The sequence below is a fragment of the Melampsora larici-populina genome (genome assembly GCF_000204055.1).
Source record: "Melampsora larici-populina 98AG31 unplaced genomic scaffold MELLAscaffold_50, whole genome shotgun sequence".
NCBI classification, from domain to species: Eukaryota; Fungi; Basidiomycota; class Pucciniomycetes; order Pucciniales; family Melampsoraceae; genus Melampsora; species Melampsora laricis-populina.
The window spans coordinates 8,667-27,907 of NW_006768814.1; the positions used below are offsets into that span (position 1 = coordinate 8,667).

General features: G+C 43.8%; 3 protein-coding genes across 3 annotated transcripts; 2 read left to right on the plus strand and 1 right to left on the minus strand.

Moving 5' to 3' along the window:
• Nucleotides 1–805: 805 nt before the first annotated feature.
• MELLADRAFT_67119 (uncharacterized protein) lies at nt 806–1,479 on the plus strand (the record flags this gene model as incomplete). The annotated part of the gene is made up of 4 exons (XM_007415295.1): nt 806–847; nt 1,046–1,092; nt 1,160–1,277; nt 1,348–1,479. The coding sequence occupies 4 exons, from the start codon at nt 806–808 to the stop codon at nt 1,477–1,479; spliced, it is 339 nt and encodes a 112-aa protein (XP_007415357.1).
• Nucleotides 1,480–4,790: 3,311 nt separating this feature from the next.
• Nucleotides 4,791–5,138, minus strand: MELLADRAFT_29205 (uncharacterized protein; the record flags this gene model as incomplete). Its single annotated transcript, XM_007415413.1, has 1 exon — nt 4,791–5,138. A coding segment is annotated over one exon (348 nt), but the record flags the coding sequence as incomplete, so codon positions are not given.
• An 11,605-nt stretch (nt 5,139–16,743) lies between these two features.
• Nucleotides 16,744–19,241, plus strand: MELLADRAFT_111047 (uncharacterized protein; the record flags this gene model as incomplete). Its single annotated transcript, XM_007415296.1, has 4 exons — nt 16,744–17,356; nt 17,985–18,492; nt 18,550–18,786; nt 19,073–19,241. The coding sequence occupies 4 exons, from the start codon at nt 16,744–16,746 to the stop codon at nt 19,239–19,241; spliced, it is 1,527 nt and encodes a 508-aa protein (XP_007415358.1).

Consider the following 19,241-nt stretch of genomic DNA (forward strand, 5'->3'; position numbering starts at 1 on the left):
TTAGCACTTATAGTTCTTGGTCAGTTCTTCATCTCTGGTCAAGCAAACGCAGATGGCTGAGTATCGGTGTGATCCTTTGCATCTGAGGAGGCTCGCCAACCTACTATTCTTGAATAAAGACAGACCACAAATATGACCTGCTATATCAGCACAAAATATAAATCATCAGAAGGCAATGGGGCAGATTGCTTCATGTCAGTTTTCCTTTCTCTAATTTGCTAGAAACATACCATTCACCGGCATTCCCATCCTGAAGTCATCAATTCTAACTTCTTACTGATCAACACATTTGCCAACCGTGTTTACACAGTGCTATACAGTACCTGTATAGTTCTCCAGCTCCTTGACCAGGCTGCATCATTTATTGCACTTGTACAGTGAGTTCATTACACAGCATCCATTCAAACTTATAACATCATCCTTCCCTTGCCTAGCTTGGCTAGGTGAGGGAAGGTCAATAGTGGGAGTCAGGCCTCTGAGAGGAGAGTTCCGCCGTTGAACTCTCTCCTCAGAGCCCTGGGTTTTTTCTTTCTCACGGGGTGTTGTTGACGGTGACAGCCTTGGTGGCTTTAACTCACCTGCCTCCAACGCCCCCCGAGAATTTTCATTACTTACAATGTTATTTTATCGTCGCCTAGTACTTACCAGCTGGGCGGGTGGGTGGTCAATAAAATTGATTATTAGTTATCTTGAATAGTAGTTCTTTAAATTGAATAGAATATGTTGTAGTTCGAGGAATTTAGGATAATGGTCCTAAGGAAAATTATCTGAAGAGTATCAGAGGGGAAGAGTGGAAAGGTTCTACATGTTCAAGGAGTGGATCTGTTTTCGAACTCTAGTCTACCACGTATGTAATACGCTTTGACCTTGGCCTTCGACCTTTCCGCATCCGTCTTCTACTTCTCTTCCCATTCCCTTTCTGATTCCTTTTATTACGGCGTTACTCCTCCATGGACAAGTCTTACATGTCGTGCCTAGTGCAAGAGGCTATCCATCTGGATAAATTCCATGGGTTCAACGCGCTGAATCATGGGTTTCTCAACAGGTCAAGCCTCTCGATGGCTCTGAAAACCCGGTGGGGTGTATTAATGGGTATGTATACATATTGGTGACAAGTATATACATTGAAGCATCTCTAACAAAGTGGTCTACTTTACAGGAATGCTCCTAGCATCGCACAGGATTTGATTAACGCAGCATATAATTATAGGTTCACTCAAGCAGTGGTCTCACCCACCCAACCAGATTGTGTAAATTACGTGCTCCCCGCTGGTACTGTATGTCAGGATTCTAATTTGTTTCAATCTCGGCATGATGCTCAACTGATCTTCAAACGTTTTGTTACAGAGCTTGGGCCCACTCCCGCCTGCCGGCACTTTCTGGGCACCTTTTCTTCTTGGATATCTGGACAGTCAAGGTGATTCTTCTCAGGCTTGTAGCACAAAATTGGACAAGGAGATTCAAGCACATGGGGGTTGAAGTCAGTTGAGGATTTAAAAGCTCCATCATGTAATTGCTGCTATACTATGTGATTTCTCTGCATAGGCTGACCAAAATGAAAATTGACCAAGGGACCCATCTAGTCCAGATGATACTTGTTCTATGCTGTTAAATTTATTTATGCGTGTTGAGAGGCTTGTAGTGTAATTGCAACACCATCAATGGACTAAAGGCTAAGTAAATCCAAGTGATCACACACTTTTTGATTGCAACGGTAAATGTAAAGGGGGTGTTACATTCTTGCATCGAGATCCAACTTTTTTCATCATTTCTGGTTCTTGCCATGCTTATAGGATATGGGAAAAAGGCCTGATGAGACAGGTGAGGAAGACCGAACTGCAGTAATTACATAGCTTCTGATCCTTCCAATCAAGGATAATGCTGAACTCATACAATCCACCTTTTCCCTAAGGTGGCAAACAATTCACTACGTACATGATAAAAATGATGAGATTCTCGTTGAGAAACAAGGAAAGCACAAGTCGATTCTCATGTTATGGGGCTCTTCTTTTTGATGGTGTCTATTGTGCTCAATGTCTACTTTGTCAAGTTTGTCTCATACTGCTAAACTCCCTCAACTATCTTGAACCGCTCCGAAACCTCATCATTACCAAACCACACAGCTTTGTACCTGATACAGTGACAGGCTCCATGAATGAGTATACTATTGGTGGTCCTGAACCCTCTTCCTCAGGTCTGATGTACAATATACTTAGCAAACCTTTTTGAAATCTACTCTCACTACATTTCTTTACCCCAAACATCCTGAATTAAGAAACTAAAAACATTGAAATCTTGATCTTTTACAAATTCCTCATTCATGTTACTTTTGAATTTTGTTTTTGTAGAAGTACTAGTTGTGTAGTATTAGAGATTGCAACGTGAGGATCAAAAGGTACAACAGCTCCAGAGCTTTGACTACTATCTAAAGCACGGATGTTACACTAATAGCATATGCTTATAGATGGCTCATTACACAAGGGTGAGATAGAGCAAGTGAAAGGGTGTAGTAGTTCAGCCAGGACTGGCTGCTAAGTAAACTACATGAGTCCATCTCTAGTCAGACATTTTCTTGTAAGTCCAAGCTTGCAAAGGTCAACAGAGCCCTGCAAGAATTGGGACTTGTGTTAAGTAAAGTTGAATGATTTGTTCAATTTTTTTTCTGTTTAAAAATCATGGAATAGTGCACTGCCATTTGGGTGGATAGAAACCAGAAAACTCAAAAATTTGGTTCATGGGGACTTACGGTGTAGTAAAGCATTGCTCCCACTACATGCAAAGTGCTGATCCTGCAGATGTGGGGGCGCGGTGACACTGCACAAAATACAAGGGGGGGTCTTGCAAAAGCTGTGGCTCAATGCAGGGTCAGTGCCACCCCACACCCGGGGTGTCACCTCTTTGTATGTAGTGTGCAGATCATCTGCAATGCTCTGGGGCAAAGCATTGGCTTTTCAGCCAAGAATAATGTACAAGCACTTACAAAAAAGATACCACACCACTTTAGTCTGCAAACCCCAAGCACATACCTGTAGTAAAGCCAGCGGAGGAAATTGGTGTCTTATCAACTCTGCAAGCGCTTGTAACTTATGGTCAACTGGTATGTTTCTCTCTACAGGTGCCACAGGTGCAATTGGGCTTGTGAATTGGCCCCAGTCCCACTCGGCCGACTGTGCCTGCTGATTTTCTTGAAGCAGACAGTACATGCCCCAACACACCAAACCCTACTTGATAAAGGTCATAAAAGCCCTGCAGGAACTCTGGTGGCCTGCTCTGGTGGGCTGCCTGTCATTCTTTTTGTTGAATAGTAAAAAAAATGCCTTCTGAGTAGGCTCCCATGGCTCTTTTCAAGCTCTGAGTAGGCTCACATAAATTTTATACACAATTTCATACACTTAAATGTGCAACAAACACCAGAATTCCCCCTATGGTCCTTTTTAGCTCTTATAATCATTCCAGGAGGTGCCCCAGAAAGTTTGCACCAGTACCTGGTTGGACTTGATTGATTTCTGACTCCCCTTGGGTCTGCCCAAGGCCAGGCAATGCTCTGGGTCTGCCCTGTCACACTCAGGGCTGGGTCACAGCCCTAGGTGCAATGAACCTACACATCAAGCATATCATGATCATGATCCAAAAGTGATGATAGTTCTCATGTAGTTGTGACTGGCATTTTGAGTTGAAGATGTACTGTTGGGGTCCTTCTAGTTCTGAGGAGAGGAACCACTGGGTATCAATTGACATCAACTCCACTCTTCCATCCTTGAGCTCCCAGAATTCCATCAATTTCCATTTCCTTTTGCAATCCCATGTTCTTAACTTTGATATATGTAGTTGTACCTATCCCTTGTTTTTAGACACACTAGATATTCATTTCTACTGCCTTGTCATTCTGTCAAGATATTCCCTCATTCTTACTAAAGTCAAATCATCTACATCTTACCAATCAACCTCATATCGTCTAATAAATATTTTACTGTCAGTACTTCATTCACTACTTTTAAATCACCCATGATGTATCTTGGAATATTCATTGATGTATGTTGGTGAGCATCTATACTGTTGCTCACTATTATCTAGGGCAACAAGTTGGTATACTATGTGTAAGTCAAGTATCATCCTGATCTCTAGTGATGGCATCATCATCACCCTGAGTGCGAAAGGAGGTGAATACAAACACTGTGTCGCAGTCTTTCTCCGCACGATATATATCTATTTGACACGCGCTTGGAAGCCAACTCACGCGCTTCGATCTAGGGATATGGTTGTCTTCTTCCACAACAAATTTGCAGATGCAATGGATTTAATGAATCGTATCTCTCAAGTCTGACGAGCCATGGTGCTCTAAGCTCCTTATAGATTAATGCTGGAAACGTGTCAAGTCAGTGATCATTCTTACTGGTGCCAGTGGGGAAGAGTTGATAAAGTCATTTGAGTTCTTGCTTTTCTTTCAATTCTTGCAACACTTTGCCTTTAGCTACATCCTTCTCTTTTAAAAGCTTATCCAACGCATCTGCTCTAGGTTTTAATTCCTGTTCAATTAGCTGCTCTGCCAGACGTTTGACTTCATCTGCCTGAGAAGAAACCTTGCCCTCGGGAATCTTGCCTAGTGCATTAGGATCGGTAGCCGCTGGTTCGGTCTGAGTATTGAGGGAAGAGGCCATCACACCCTTTTTAGTTTTCTTGGACTTTTTCGAAAGTTTTGGCTTTTCTGTTTGTTCTAAGTCGACTTCTTGTTGAGCTAGACGTTCTAAATCTTCACCCCAGTTCTGTTTTCGGTAGAGAAAACGTTGAGCTTTGATCCCAACATTTGTACCTCGTACCCCTTCTTGTCTGAGATAATTGATCCATCGATTTATGACTTCTTCATTTGCATCGTAAGCTTTGATGACCCTCCTGTGTGTCAATCGCCAAAAGTTTTCTTGTGATTTTTTGTGGACGAAACCGGATCGGAGAACGGTGTGAAGTTCAGTTTTGATTGGCATTGAAGCAGGCTTAGTGACTGGAATGCCGAGATGATAAGCGGCCTGAAGAGCGAAACCGGTGACGAGGGGGAGTTGATCCTTTTCAGGGTTATAAGCTTCGAAAGCGAGGGTTGCCACATGGATTCGGTGAGTAGGACTGAGCGTAGGGGGGTTGTAAAGTTCTGGATGAAGACGCATTGCCCATTGTGGACTGGGCGGTACACGTTCTATGGATGCCGTCGGCTTTGGAGAGACATCGGAGGAGAGTCTAGAAAGAAAACAGATAATATCAGAGATCGGGTAGATTCGGTGGTATCTGATTGAATTGATGTGACTCACAAGGGTTCTTCGAGTGAAACGCTCGCAGCGTTCAATTCAGTGACATAACTTTCTAGTGAGTCTTGTTCCTGACTTGAGGTATCTGATGATTTGGAAGGTTGGCTTGAAGTAAAATGTCTTAAAGAAGGTTTAGTTAAAATGAAGTGAGTTTGATTCAAGTTTCTTAAAGATTTCAAAGCTGATGATGTATAAGCCATCTTTTAATGGGTGAAAAGGTGAACTGCCAGTCTCATCAATCGATATCATGAATTTTCACAATCTATAAAACCATAAGTATCGACTACACATGACCTTCCAATCCCATAAATTAGACTTTGTACGCATCGTAAATATCTCTCCGTTCCAGATCATGAATTCGGCTCTTTCAGGCTTGACTTCCTGGTTTCTCACGATCTTTCTGATGACTCATTAACAAATTACCACTCAACGTTAAGCTAGATAATTAAGATCGCCAAAGCAGACAGTCATACTTGAACGGATGGAAAGCTCACCGAAGTTAGCAATGCATGCCTCAAAAGTTTTCGATCCCTGATTCAAAGTGTCAGGAGTGACCCACCTATAGTTGAACATCGTGTTTCATCACCCAATCAGCTTTTCAGTAAGTAATTATTTACCAACATGGACTTTGTTTGATGAGATCGTTGACAATCGTTGGGATTTTAATCTTGCTCTTCAAACACTTCATTGTTATGTGGTAAGGGGAACCCGCTACAAGAAATCGTTCTAAAGGAGCTAGTCACAATTGATCAAAGTAGCGGCACATCCTCACTGGCGCAGATATCATACCAGCGAATCAGGGTCCTGTCTTGGGCAGTCGTGGTAACAATGCTCACTCTCGGGTAGGCAATCCCTGCAGGGTCCTCATCAACACCATGGTTGGATTACCTGCCACTTATTCCTCAAGTCTTCGTGAAGGCTGGGAAGAGTATATAACAATGCTCACATCGACTTGTGGTATGCAGACTCCGTGCCGCTTCGTTCTGTTTACCCTGTTTTCTTTCCATTCACATCGCAGCTATCCTTTTGTCCCTCATTCAACGTACAATACAAGTGTCTTGCTTTCTTATCAAAGCTTTCTGTCAAACCCTTCTCAAAACTCTTTTTCCAAACTTTCTGCTCGCTTGAAAGCTCTACAGGATAGAGAGTAGTACCCTTCAGTCTCAAGTCTCCTTCAATCGCTTCCCTTTTTCCAGTCCTTCATACCACGCGAGGAATCTTATCCTATCTTTCTTAGACAAATTCAATACATTTCAGTTTTTTTTGGGCATCATGAAGGTTTCATTTTTTAAATTGGTTTCCCTGGCCGTCTCTTCAAATCTACTTCTCGCGATTTCTGGTAGCGCAGAAGACTTGAATCACAAGCATACTTTAGACTCCAGAGATGTAGTCCCAGACCTTGCTCCTCAAGAAGACAATGTCAGCATCACATCTTCCCCTCCGTGTTGTTATACTGAGGACTCAACAATTCTTCCACACCTCTCTGCTCACAGGTCCTTCTCCGTCGGGATGCGGATCATGAAGCATTGAATGCCACAACAAAAAACTCCACACACAAGAGTGGACAGACCGCAGATCCTGTTTCGAATAACACTGGTGCGTAGCCTATATTTCAAGCCTTTTTGCAATATCGCAGTCCAGCGGTTCAAGTCAACACAAACTTGAGCTTCAAGACTTACCTTTCGATCTGGATACCACAGGTTCGATCGCTCACAACAAGACCCACCCCACCAACGCGTCTACCGCCGAAAAGGGCGACGAAAACCAAATGAACTCATCTTCCATTTCAAACCCTTATACTAAGGTCTCAAACACTACTGCGGACAAAAATGACAACCCGGACGTGAAAGGTGAGTGGCAGGAAACATATTCCACAAAAATTTGATATTGATCACCATCTCGGGATCATAGATCATCATCATGGTGCCACAACCGACAAAACCGGAAAGGTAAGGTTTCGCTACGCTGGTAACAGGCTTCTTGAGCATATCGCTCACAAAACTGTCATTGTCCTCCCTTATAGTCAAACTCGACCACCAAAGATCAAGACCTCGCAGCCAACATGACTGGTTCGACCAATCAAAAGAATCAATCAGGTTAGTTGAGATCGCAATTCTACTCTCAGATTCAGCGGGAAACTAATTTGAGCTCTCAAACAGATATTCTCGCAAAAAACCACAGCACAAGTTTGCCAAGCAACTATTCAGTGAGTTTCATTTCAAAGAGCTACTATCCACCTCTCGGTAGACTGACCAAATATCTCCGAAGGGCGCGGATCTCAATGTAAGCGCGTCAAACTATTCTTCGATCTTACCAAAGAATGGGTCAAGCACCGAACTCAATGGAACCCAAAACGACACGAGCACAATCTCATCTAAAGATCACAAGAAAGGCAACCATACTCATAAAAACGCGACACAATCAGCTAACCCTCTTGATAGCTCGGTATCATTGAATTCTTCCTTGAACTCTTCTATGGACAAACCGTACTCTTCCTTGAACTCGAGCAAGTCAAACAGCACATCTGTAAATTCAACCTTGCCCGATACTTTGAACAACACTAGCCTACTTCCGGCAAACTTGACAGAATCCTCGGGAATTGGTAACATGTCATTATCCAACGATACCAAATCAGCCTCAAACTCAAGCAAGCACCATCACGCTAAACACGCCAACAACACCATGAATGACACGAGCTTGCTTCCTGGCAATCTGACTGGATCTTCTAACACATCTCTGTCAAATCACACGACCTTCCCCTCGAATTCGAGCAAGTCCAACCTTACTCAAGATGACGGTCTCGCCAAAAATGCAACTGCATCGGATACGTCCAATGCCACAAGCTCACTCCCGAGCAACTTGACCGCATCCCGTGGAATGCCTAACTTGTCCTTACTCAATGATACGGCCAGCAAGTCGGACAATTACACCGGTTCAAACAATTTGACCTCCGCCGGTAAGTCGAGTAAGACCAACAAAACCCTTGGTGGCCTCGTTAACAACTCTACGGCATCGAATTCTACAAGCCTGCTCCCAACCAATTTGACCGCATCATCTGGAATGCCTAACATGTCTTTGGGCAACGAATCCTTCAATTATCCTGATTCAAACAATATGACCTCCGCCTTGAACTTGACCAAGTCAAACAACACTCGTGCCGGAAACTCAACTGCATCGGATAAGTACAATGCCACAAGCCTGCTACCGAGTAACTTAACCGCATCCCGTGGAATGCCTAACTCATCCTTACTCAATGACACAACCAGCAAGTCGGACAATTACACCGGTTCAAACAATTTGACCTCCGCTCGCAACTCGAGTAAGACCAACAACACCCTTGGTGGCCTCGTTAACAACTCTACGGCATCGAATTCTACAAGCTTGCTCCCAACCAATTTGACCGCATCATCTGCAATGCCTAACATGTCTTCGGGCAATGAATCCTTCAATTACCCCGATTCAAACAATATGACCTCCGCCTTGAACTTGACCAAGTCCAACAACACTCGTGCCGGAAACTTAACTGCATCTGATAAGTACAATGCCACAAGCCTACTACCGAGCAACTCAACCGCATCCCGTGGAATGCCAAACTTGTCCTTACTCAATGATACGACCAGCAAGTCGGACAATTACACCGATTCAAACAATTTGACTGCCCCCGGCAACTCGAGTAAGACTAACAACACCCTTGGTGGCCTCGTTAACAACTCTACGGCATCGAATTCTACAAGCCTGTTCCCAACCAATCTGACCGCATCATCTGGAATGTCTAACATATCTTTGGCTAATGATGCATCCCTCAATCACCCTGATTCGAACAATTTGACCTCCGCTTTGAACTCGACCAAGTCCAACAACACTCGTGCCGACGGCCTGGCAAACAATTCAACCTCGTCTGATAGTTTGAACACCACAAGCCCGTTTCCGACTAACTTGACCGCATCGTCTGGAATGTCTAACATCTCAGCTAATGATACAGCCTCCCCTTCCAACTCGACCAATTCCAACAACACTTACCCCGATGTTCAAATCACAAATGGTAATTTGTCAAATGTCACAGCCTCCGGCTTGAACTCGACCAATTCTAGCGAAGCGTCTCCTGGTGCCCCGCTCTCAGCGAATTCAACTGTGTCCAACTCTTCCATTATCACGAACAACACATCTCCTAGCTTGAACTCCAGCATCACCAACACCACACTTTCAACCGAGCATAAGAAAGCGCTAGCGGAAGCCAAACACCAAGTGGCTGTTGCCAATCAAACGATCATTGAGTTGAAGATCAAGCTCAAAGGTCTTCTGGAAGGTTTAGAAAAAGCTGAGGCTGTTCTAGCGAATCTCAAAGTACGTCCTACTGCACACGTGTCCCCTTTCCTCTTTATTTCAGATGACACAAACTGATTCCTAATGATCTGACAGAAAAACAAAGCTAGTGAGGCCAAGGTTAAAAAAGCTCAGGAGATCGTTGACAAGGAGGCTGCAAATGTAAAGGATGTCAAATCAAGCATTGAGCAAGAGAAGAAAGCTGCAAATGTATCAAAGAGTCGAGTTGAGAGTCTCAAGGTATGTTTTGCCCTCTTTGATCCAACAAATGTTGTCTAACTGACTTTTTTCGCCACAGAGTGGGAATATGACAGGAGATACATCATCTATGAGCGCAAGCGGAGCTGACAACACCACGCTTCAGGTAAGATTTCCCGATCCATGGCACTATGAATCTGGAATTGACCACAGAATTCTTGACCGCGCCCTTTAACTCAGAACGCTACTGCCTCTCAATCGAGCGCTACTGCGAACTCTTCGTCTTCTGCCCTTGGGGCAATATCCTCAGATGGGAATTTGACATCATCCAACGGTACCACTGGTAACATGTCAGCCACCGATGCGAAAGGAGCTGCCAACTTGACATCTTCCACCAACACCACTGGCAACATGTCAGCCACCGATGCGAAAGGAGTTGCCAACTTGACATCATCCAACAACACCACTGGCAACATGTCAGCCACAGATGCCAAAGGAGCTGCCAACTCGACACTTCTGGCCAACGGGACAGAAACTGCCCAAAACTCATCAGTTGCACAATCCAATGCCACTGGGTCGTCCAATTCTTCGTCACCTCTCTCCGCAGGTAATCTGACATCTTCACCCGAGATATCCAACACTTCCTATCCATCTAATCTGACAGCAAACGCCTCAGCCGTTGATGCCAAGGGAGTGGCCAACTCGAACGCGACTTCAAACTCTTCGTCTTTGCTATCCTCGGCCAATCTGACAAATTCTTCGGAGATCTCCAACATGTCATCAGCATCAAGTGGCATGAACTCAAGCTTGTCGAACTCCACATCTTACAACACTACTAGCTCACTCGCGCTAACGCAAGCTCGGCAAGAAGTAACTGATGCCACTCAGACGAAACGAGAACTGAAACTTCGTCTCAAGGCACTGTTGGAAGACTTAGAGAAATCGAAAGCTAAATTGGCAGAACTCAAAGTATGTCGATCATCCTACTCTCTGGGAACAGCAACCAAATGACTGATTTGAATTTTGATTCGGATTTGTAGAAAAACAAAGCCAGTGCGGCGACGGTCAAGAAGGCGGAGGCTATAGTTGACAAACAGGCTAAGAATGTTGAAGCCGTCAAGTCTAGCATTGACGACCAACAAAAGGCCGAAGACGAATCAAAGAGCCGCGTTCAAAGCCTTGAGGTGCGTCTTTTCTTGACTTGCACATCATCGCTTCTTTCTGATGTATGTATTTCATTATAGGGAGGTGCGACCGCGAACACCAGTGCTACAAATGCATCAGAAAATTATCCAGTGGCAATCAATGGATCATCGGCCAACAATCTATCCTCCTCCGACACAAACTCGAATGTTTCAGCCACTTTACCACCAAGCAACTTGAGCTCAGAAGCGCCATCGGCTCAAAATGTATCTTCTCCCGAAGGTCAAAACGCATCCAGCGGTAACCTCACAAGTCTCTCTTCAGCATTACGAAATGCCACATCCTCACAAAACGCCACAGCCGTCTCTGCGATAGCCCCAGTAGCTGTTCAGGCAGTAAAAGAGAAGGATCGCGATGTCAATACTATGAAGACCCAGGCAGATGCACATTCGCAGCAAATCACAAAGACTACTACTACCATAACCCAGCTCGAGGTGAGTTGCAAACCGTCCCTGTTAGATTGAATATGAGCTTAATGGAATTCTTTTCAAATTCTAGCAAGCCGATGCTTCAGCTGCGGAGATCGCGGCGGCTCGAAAACAATTGAAAAAAGAGAAGAAGCAAATCGTCACCTTGAACAAAAAAATCGCCAAGGCTGAGACGGATAAAGCTGAACTCGACAACCAACTCGCCGCACTGGTAGGTTTCTTTCAAATATTGAGCCAGTAATGTTTTGACCCGAAACCGTGTTGATTGATTTCCATCTGTTCCATAGGGATCTGGTACTGGCAGTACTTCTGGCGCGAATAGTGATACAACCTCTTCCAGCGCATCTATGAATACACCAGCCTCAAATTCCACGTCACCTGACTTATCCAAAAAACCCTCCTCGATCAACTCGCTTCCAGTTGGAGAGTCAAATAACTATCCTGCAGTGACTCCAGCGTCTAATGTTGTCCCCGACCAGCAAAGTACAAAATCAGGCTCAGTCACTCCGCCAGCAAGCGGTCCAGTCCAGGGTTCAGATTCCAACACTTTGAACGTGGAAGCTCCTGTCACTGGTGGAAATGGAGGAAGCTCTTCGACTCCCTCACTCTCAGCTGTCTCAGCAAAACAATCCGATTCACCTCCCTCGGACAAGACGAAAGATTCTTCCGCGTCGAAAGGAGATTTAGTCCCTTCGGTCTATCCAGAGGCCGCCACTGATTCTTCATCTGCAAGTCGGTCTGCAAGCACAGCAGGACAATCTTCCCAAAGCGGTGGCTCTCAAAGCGGCGGTTCTCAAAGCGGTGGTTCTCAAAGCGCCTCGACCGAGTCATCAGCGCACTACAGCCAGACTGACATTGAGGATGATGATTCTGACACGGAAGATGATGAGGACTACGCTAATTCAGTTGAACACCCGAATTATCCATCTTTCCAGAATACCACAACTGTTGAGACAACATATCTAAATGGAAATGGTCAAGAATCAGGCCAAAACAGTTCTTCCTCGAATTCGCTTGCATCCTCAGGTACCGGTTCCAACATGTCGGCAGGTGCGCTTGCCTTGTCGGGTACCAGTTCCAATTTGTCGACAGATGCGAGTGTCTCCTCGGGTACAACCGCCAATACATCAGCCACCGGATCTCTTGACTCTGCAAAATCAAGCTCTCAAAATGTCACTGATGGATCTCTGTCGAATAGTAACCAAACATGTCCAGCTGGAACTACCAGCCCCGCTGCTGAATCTCAAAACAAATTAACTCATATCAACGAACAGATTGTCAAGATTGAAGAAGAACTTCGTCAGCACAAGATTAAGTACCAAAAAGCGAAGGACCAGCTTGCTCATGTGAGTACTCTTTCGAGATAATCTTTCATGTAGCCATTTGATTTATGGTGTTTCCTTTCAATGGATAAATCTCCACGTCAACGGTTCCATTCCACAGGCAAACAGCTCAAGTAGCGATTCCAACGTGACTTCGTCGGCGCTGACATCGAACAATCAGACCAGCAATGCTACCTCAGCTCTCAACAGCACTGGTACAAACGACACTTCATTACCATCTAATGTGTCAAATATCAATGGGAGCGCCAATGCTACATCCGCTCTCGATAGCCCGAATGCTATCCAAAACAACCAGAGCACCAACGCAACTTCAGCTCTCAACAGTTCCATTACAAACGACACCGTTGCACCTGCAAGCTCTAACATCACCCAGACAAGTCAACTTGATCCGAACTCCACTGGAGCAGATTCCAACGTAAGTTCCCAAGACGATGTGAGACTCCCTTCACGCTCAAGAATCCCTCATCTGACATGTTTGCTTTGAATTTGTAGAACTCGAGTGGTCCCAGCGGCTTGAACTCTACCATGGCCAACAGCAGTGAACCATCAAATTCAAGTATTTCATGGAGCTCTTCCATGCCATCATCATATCATCCCGTACTTTCGAAACGAGCTGGCGAAAAACCAACCGCTACTGCTTCTTTGATGAAACGCACATTCATGTTATTCGGGGGTCCTGCTGGCTCTGACTATCCTACGGAATCCTCAGATGCAAGTCAGACAACGGCTTCTACCGCTGACCATGCGTCAGATAGTGAAACCAGTTCATCACCCAAAACCAATCTCTTGGTCACAGCAGCAAACACTACTGAAGGTCTAAACTCTACTATAAAGAATGATTCTTCTCCGCCAGTCACGACAAGCGGTGCCAACGATACCTCGACAGACTCTTCGCTCTCAAACAGTTCTACTGGTGCCAGCTCCAGTGCAACGAACTCTTCTGACATTCCAGCCACTACCTCCGGTCTTAACTCCTCTGCTAACTCGTCTGTAACAGACAATGTCACTGTACCCTCAAGCAATTCCAGTACGATATCATCGACTATATCATCGACCAATTCAAGTGCCGAAAGTGGAGAAAGTAAAGAATTGGAGGCTCTGAAACGGAGCCTGCGACACGAGAGATCCAGAGTTGAATCTCTCAAGAAAAAATTGAGAAGTCAAAAGACGCACAAGAAGGCAGTCGAAAAGGAGTTGAAGATTCTATCCGTAAGCAAACATCATTTTTTTCATCATCACACATGTACTAACAAAATCTCTATCATATCCATTCTTTTTCCAACAGAAAAACTCAACCGCTACCGCCTGTCAACCCCTTGCAGCCAACTCAAGTTCACCAGTCTCCGCTTCAGCGACCAACGATACCTCACTTGGCACGAATTCAAGCTCAACAGCTCCAGTGACCAACCTCACTGCAACTACCAACGTAAGCTCTCCAGACAGCCTTGCGAGCTCAAATGTCACGGCTTCCAACAGTACCGACACGGCCGGATTAAACACCACCTCACCGATAGGCCAGAGCAACACAACGGTATCACCCGCTGCTAATGTCTCGAGTGTCGTGACAGGAAGTCCCGTCGCAAATGTCTCTGACTATCCAACAGGTTTGAATGCGAGTACGGGTTCAAACAGCTCCGATTCTCCCACAGGTCTGAATGCGACTACCAGTCTAAACGGGTCAGCTTCTCCGACTGATCTGAATGCAACTGCCAGTCCAAATGCCACTGTTCTTTTAGCATCTGAAAATGCTACCGGTATCGACGCTGGAACCCTTGGATCCACAGCCACAAATTATAGCTCATTGTCGTCCAATTCCACAAACGGATCAGATACCCCGACAAGTAATGCGACAAGTATTCCGGTGACTGAAACCAAACATTTGGTGACGCCTCAGCTTAGCAACCCTTCACTGAAAGACGCGACTTCTGCTAACAGTGCTCAAGAAATTCAAAATTATCCAACCTCGAGTAGTAAACGTCGAATGGCATGATTGAATGATATTTCAAATTAAAAAATATACCTTTGAAAATCTGATATGTGATATATGTAATTTTGTTCATTGATCGTTGATCGGGATTTTGTAAATGTTGTAATCTGTACCAAGACCATTCCTTAAACTTCACCCAAGCATGAAACTTACATTCCTTGACTCCCTAAGAAATTTCTCCCTGCCGCATGAGATGTGAGAATCGAGGGAAACTTCCATCAGACATTGTCTTTGCAAGTTATTGCATAACCAAGGATAAGCTGTGCTAATAAGATACCAGCATCTGGATTCTTGAGTCACAAGAATTTGATGCCAGGATTACATGAGCGAACATGATCGCGAGCTGATTCAACGGTGCCTCCTCTTGAGAATTCTGACATCCTCTTGTGTTCAGTAATACTCTTTGTGGGGTATAGTTCAAGAACAAGTCACTTTGATAAACCTCTCTCTCGAACAAGCATTTTCTTTATACTACATCTACACTTCAATCCTGAAAGACAGCGTTTAAATTTCGTTCTCAATGAGTAGGTATAGATCCAACACAATCAGTAAGTTTCAAAGGTTTGAATTCTTCAAGGAGTTAAAGGCTTTTATAGTAGAAATTCAACACTTCTTCATATTTCAGCATGATGTCTGTTCCACAATTGAATTTGTAGCTGACTCTGTCTCATGTTTCAAATTATACTGATTATTCCTTGATATCCTTTTGAGCTTTAGTATCATTGTAACCAGTCACTTTAAGATATATAGCGGAGGTAATGTTGGATCATGAGTGTGTTTACTTTTCTTTTGTTTGATGACAACATTAAAGATTGATGTTATGTATGAACCAAATAGACTGCAGACATTAGCTTACAGTATGGTATGTACCTGCACTTACTAATCATTGTTCAAAGGAATTGTAGAGATATACTTTTTGGGGGTTCATGGAGGGAAAACAATTAGTTGAAGTAGGAAAGGTATGGACAAGATGTGATTTCTTTTACAGCAGAGAACTGGATCAAGTTACATCAAGATTTGATGCAGCCAATTAAGTAGAATTGACTTCTTATACTCTTGCATTACATATTCATAGCCTCTTGCACGAGGCACGACATGCAAGACATGTCCATGAAGTGAGTAACAATATGTATGTAAGATCCCAAAAGGGAAACTTGGATTGGAAATTCCCAATTAAGACATGATGAAATCCCGAGGAAGGGAAGACACTTTGATGCCAGAAGGCAAAGAAGTCTAAGAGCATCTCCAATGTGGCTGAATCCGAATAGATGTACAGCTCAGTATTTCCCTCGGCTGGACAGCTGTAATTTTTTTCAGGTGACAGCGCCCTGCAACGCACAACTGAACTTCTTTCCCAATTCCTCATAGGGTTCATTTGAGGTTGAACCCCCGTCACCATATGTCTTCATCTACGTAATTGGTCGATCGCACCTATCGCGTTCCACACAATACATGTGATTGATTGCGCTCACCTCACGTAAAGAAAGAGAAAGGTAGTCCACGGATGTATGAATTTCTTTATTTTTGGCCCAATAGTCGTTGGGATACTGGGATTCAGATTATTCGGCCAGGTCAGCAAATTTGCTGACCTGAGCCTGGGAACGTGTCATTTCCGAAAAAACGAGTTCACACGGGAGGTTCCATGTGGGAACACGACCTCGGCGTTGGATGAGGTTTGTCTGAATAACTCCAATACAGGTTACGTTTCTGACAGAAACGTAACATTTAGTCATTCAGATTCGGGAGCATTGGAGATGCTCTAACCCAGAGACAGTTGTTCCCCCGTCACCTCGGCAGAAATTTCCTCCTTTCCTAGTTTCCGCTCCCTCACTTCGTACTATCCATCTCCCAATATTATTCATAACTCAATAACTAGTTATAACTAACTAGAAAACTTTTTAAATCCATAAATTAATAACTAGTCATTCAGAAAACGTTTTGATCAAACATCTACGTAACCAGACGAGATGACAATGGCCATGTCTAGTATTTCAAAAGCAATAAGGGCAAGCAAAAGAGTTAGAGGAATGGAGGTGAGCCCAATGGAAGGAGATGACGAAGAAGGAAATCAAGTCAACGAGCAAGAGGCGGACGGAAACGAAGATAAAGGAAAGAAGAGGCAAGAGGTATCAAGAGCTAGAATAGAATCACAGACGACAGAGAACGACCAGGTACCCCTAGCTTCAACTTCAGAGAATCGATTGAACCCGTCCTTCATAGCACATGTACCGATCCCTTTCCCAGCCCCACCGAACCCAAACCTATCCGCTCCTTTGCCGAGAGAAGGTACTACACAATCTTCATCAGACATCGACGACCTACCAGACAACTTCCGAGACGACGAAAGTCAAGAAAAAGGCTCAACGATATCAGAAGCCTCTGACATCGGTAGAGACAGAAAAATAAATAGCTCGTCCTCATCTCACGATTCCTCCAAGGAAACGGACCAAGGATACGATTCAGATTCAAGTTCTAGTTCGAATAGCAACGACAGTGACAGCGACACAAGTTCTTCAAGCTCCGAGAGCGAGTCAGAGGATTCAAATGATTCAGGCAGCTCGGAAGATCAGAGAAAGAAAGGTAAGGAAATTCTAGACGTCTGCCCTCCAGAAAAATTATCCTTTCTACCCCCACGGAAGAATGCTCCTATCACACAATTACCCCATAACACTTAAAATAACCTGTAGTACCACACATAACTCTTGTTTCTCTCATATACCACAAAAATCCTCTCACATAAAACCTTCCCCCTCTTCCCTTAATCAAATCTTTCCACATTCCTAAAAACAATCCTCTATCAGACATAAAACTATCACGAATAATCGGATGCCGATAAAAACACACTCTCCTTTCCATAAATATCACTGTATCGGTAGAGACACAGTCTCCTGGTTAGCTCCCAAGAGGTAGAGCGCCTCTGGAAAGAGAAGAGAGTAGCAGAAACTCTATCAAATGTGAAACTCTGTCTGAACTATCAAATGTGAAACTCTGTCTGAAGAGACACGGAAACTTAACTCCGAAGGAGTCAGAGAGACACGAAATTATCATAACGTACAAATAAAATTCCAAAATTCCTTTAATGCTCTCAAAATAGAAAAAGCACATTCCCTTAATACTCTCATAGTTACTATAAGAGAGCAGATATATTTCCCAGAAGTGATAGTAGAAAGGTCACTGACAACAATCTAACCATCTATCCAAACAACAGAAAAAAAACGGAAAAGATCTAAGAAACTGGAAAAAGAATTGATGAAAGCAAAAGAGAAGATAAAAGAATTAGAAAACCCTTCAAAAGGAAAATCGTCATCGAAAAAGAAGAAAGATTCCAAAAAAGACTCGAAGAGAGCACAGAAAAAGAAGAAAAGTAGCAAGAAGAAGGGTATTCAAGTTGATATAGGTGTGATCCCGGAATCGAATCTAATTCAACTACAGCCATTCTGGCGAAAACAGATGAAAAAACTAGAATCCTCAATTCCACTTACAGTTTTCGACCAAGGCTTCGCAAGAGCAGATAAAGAGGAATACGAGAAGCAACATCATTCATCATCATCAAAGACATCAAAAAATAAAGGTTTAAATGCACCATCCAAATTTAAGATGACTTATGGCGAATGGACAGAAAATATAAGTTTGTTCAAAAGATACTTAATTCAACACAATCAAAGCGAAGTTGCAAAGAGACTTAAGTACCACATAAAGAATGTGAAGCAAGTAAAGTAAGACTTAAAGATATGAGTCCTTGAACAAACACTAACAAATAAAATTAATGACAGGAGATTGACGGAGTGCTGGATGACAGCACTGCGATACGACATATTGTGTAGAAGACACATATTCGTGGAACGGATAGAGAAAGAACCGATTAAAGATATAGGAACATTCATGAAACGCTATGAAGACAAAGCGAAGGATAAATCATTATCATTCGGAGAAGCGAACGGCGGAGAGACAAACCCGTACACAAAAGGAGGGAAACTAGAATTTAAGCACCCAGAAACGGGGCAAATGTTGTGAGTGAGAACATAATACTTAGCTTGAGAAACATCAAGAACGAAGAGAAACTCTGACATATAGAACTAGAAACCAACCACAGAGCCACATAACTCCAAACCAGTTCGCATCAACCTCAAAAGAAAGCCAATTCCAGAGAAAAAGAAGAGCTCCTAGACCTCAACGTTTCTACCCAAACACTTCAAACCAGACCTTTAACCCTTATCAATACCAAACAAACTTTCAAAACCACAGCCCAGGACTAATGAACCACCCACTCCCAACGCTACACATGGGCTTCAGCAGCCAAACGAACCAAGGAGGAACTTCCAACCCACAAATACACCAAACAAATACTAGTGGTACCGGACCACCAGCAACCTCCTTCCAAAGCAGAGGAAATAGGGGAGTATGGAGAGGTGGAAGAGGAGGTATAGGAAGAGGAACTGGAAGACAGGGTCAGAACGAGACGTAA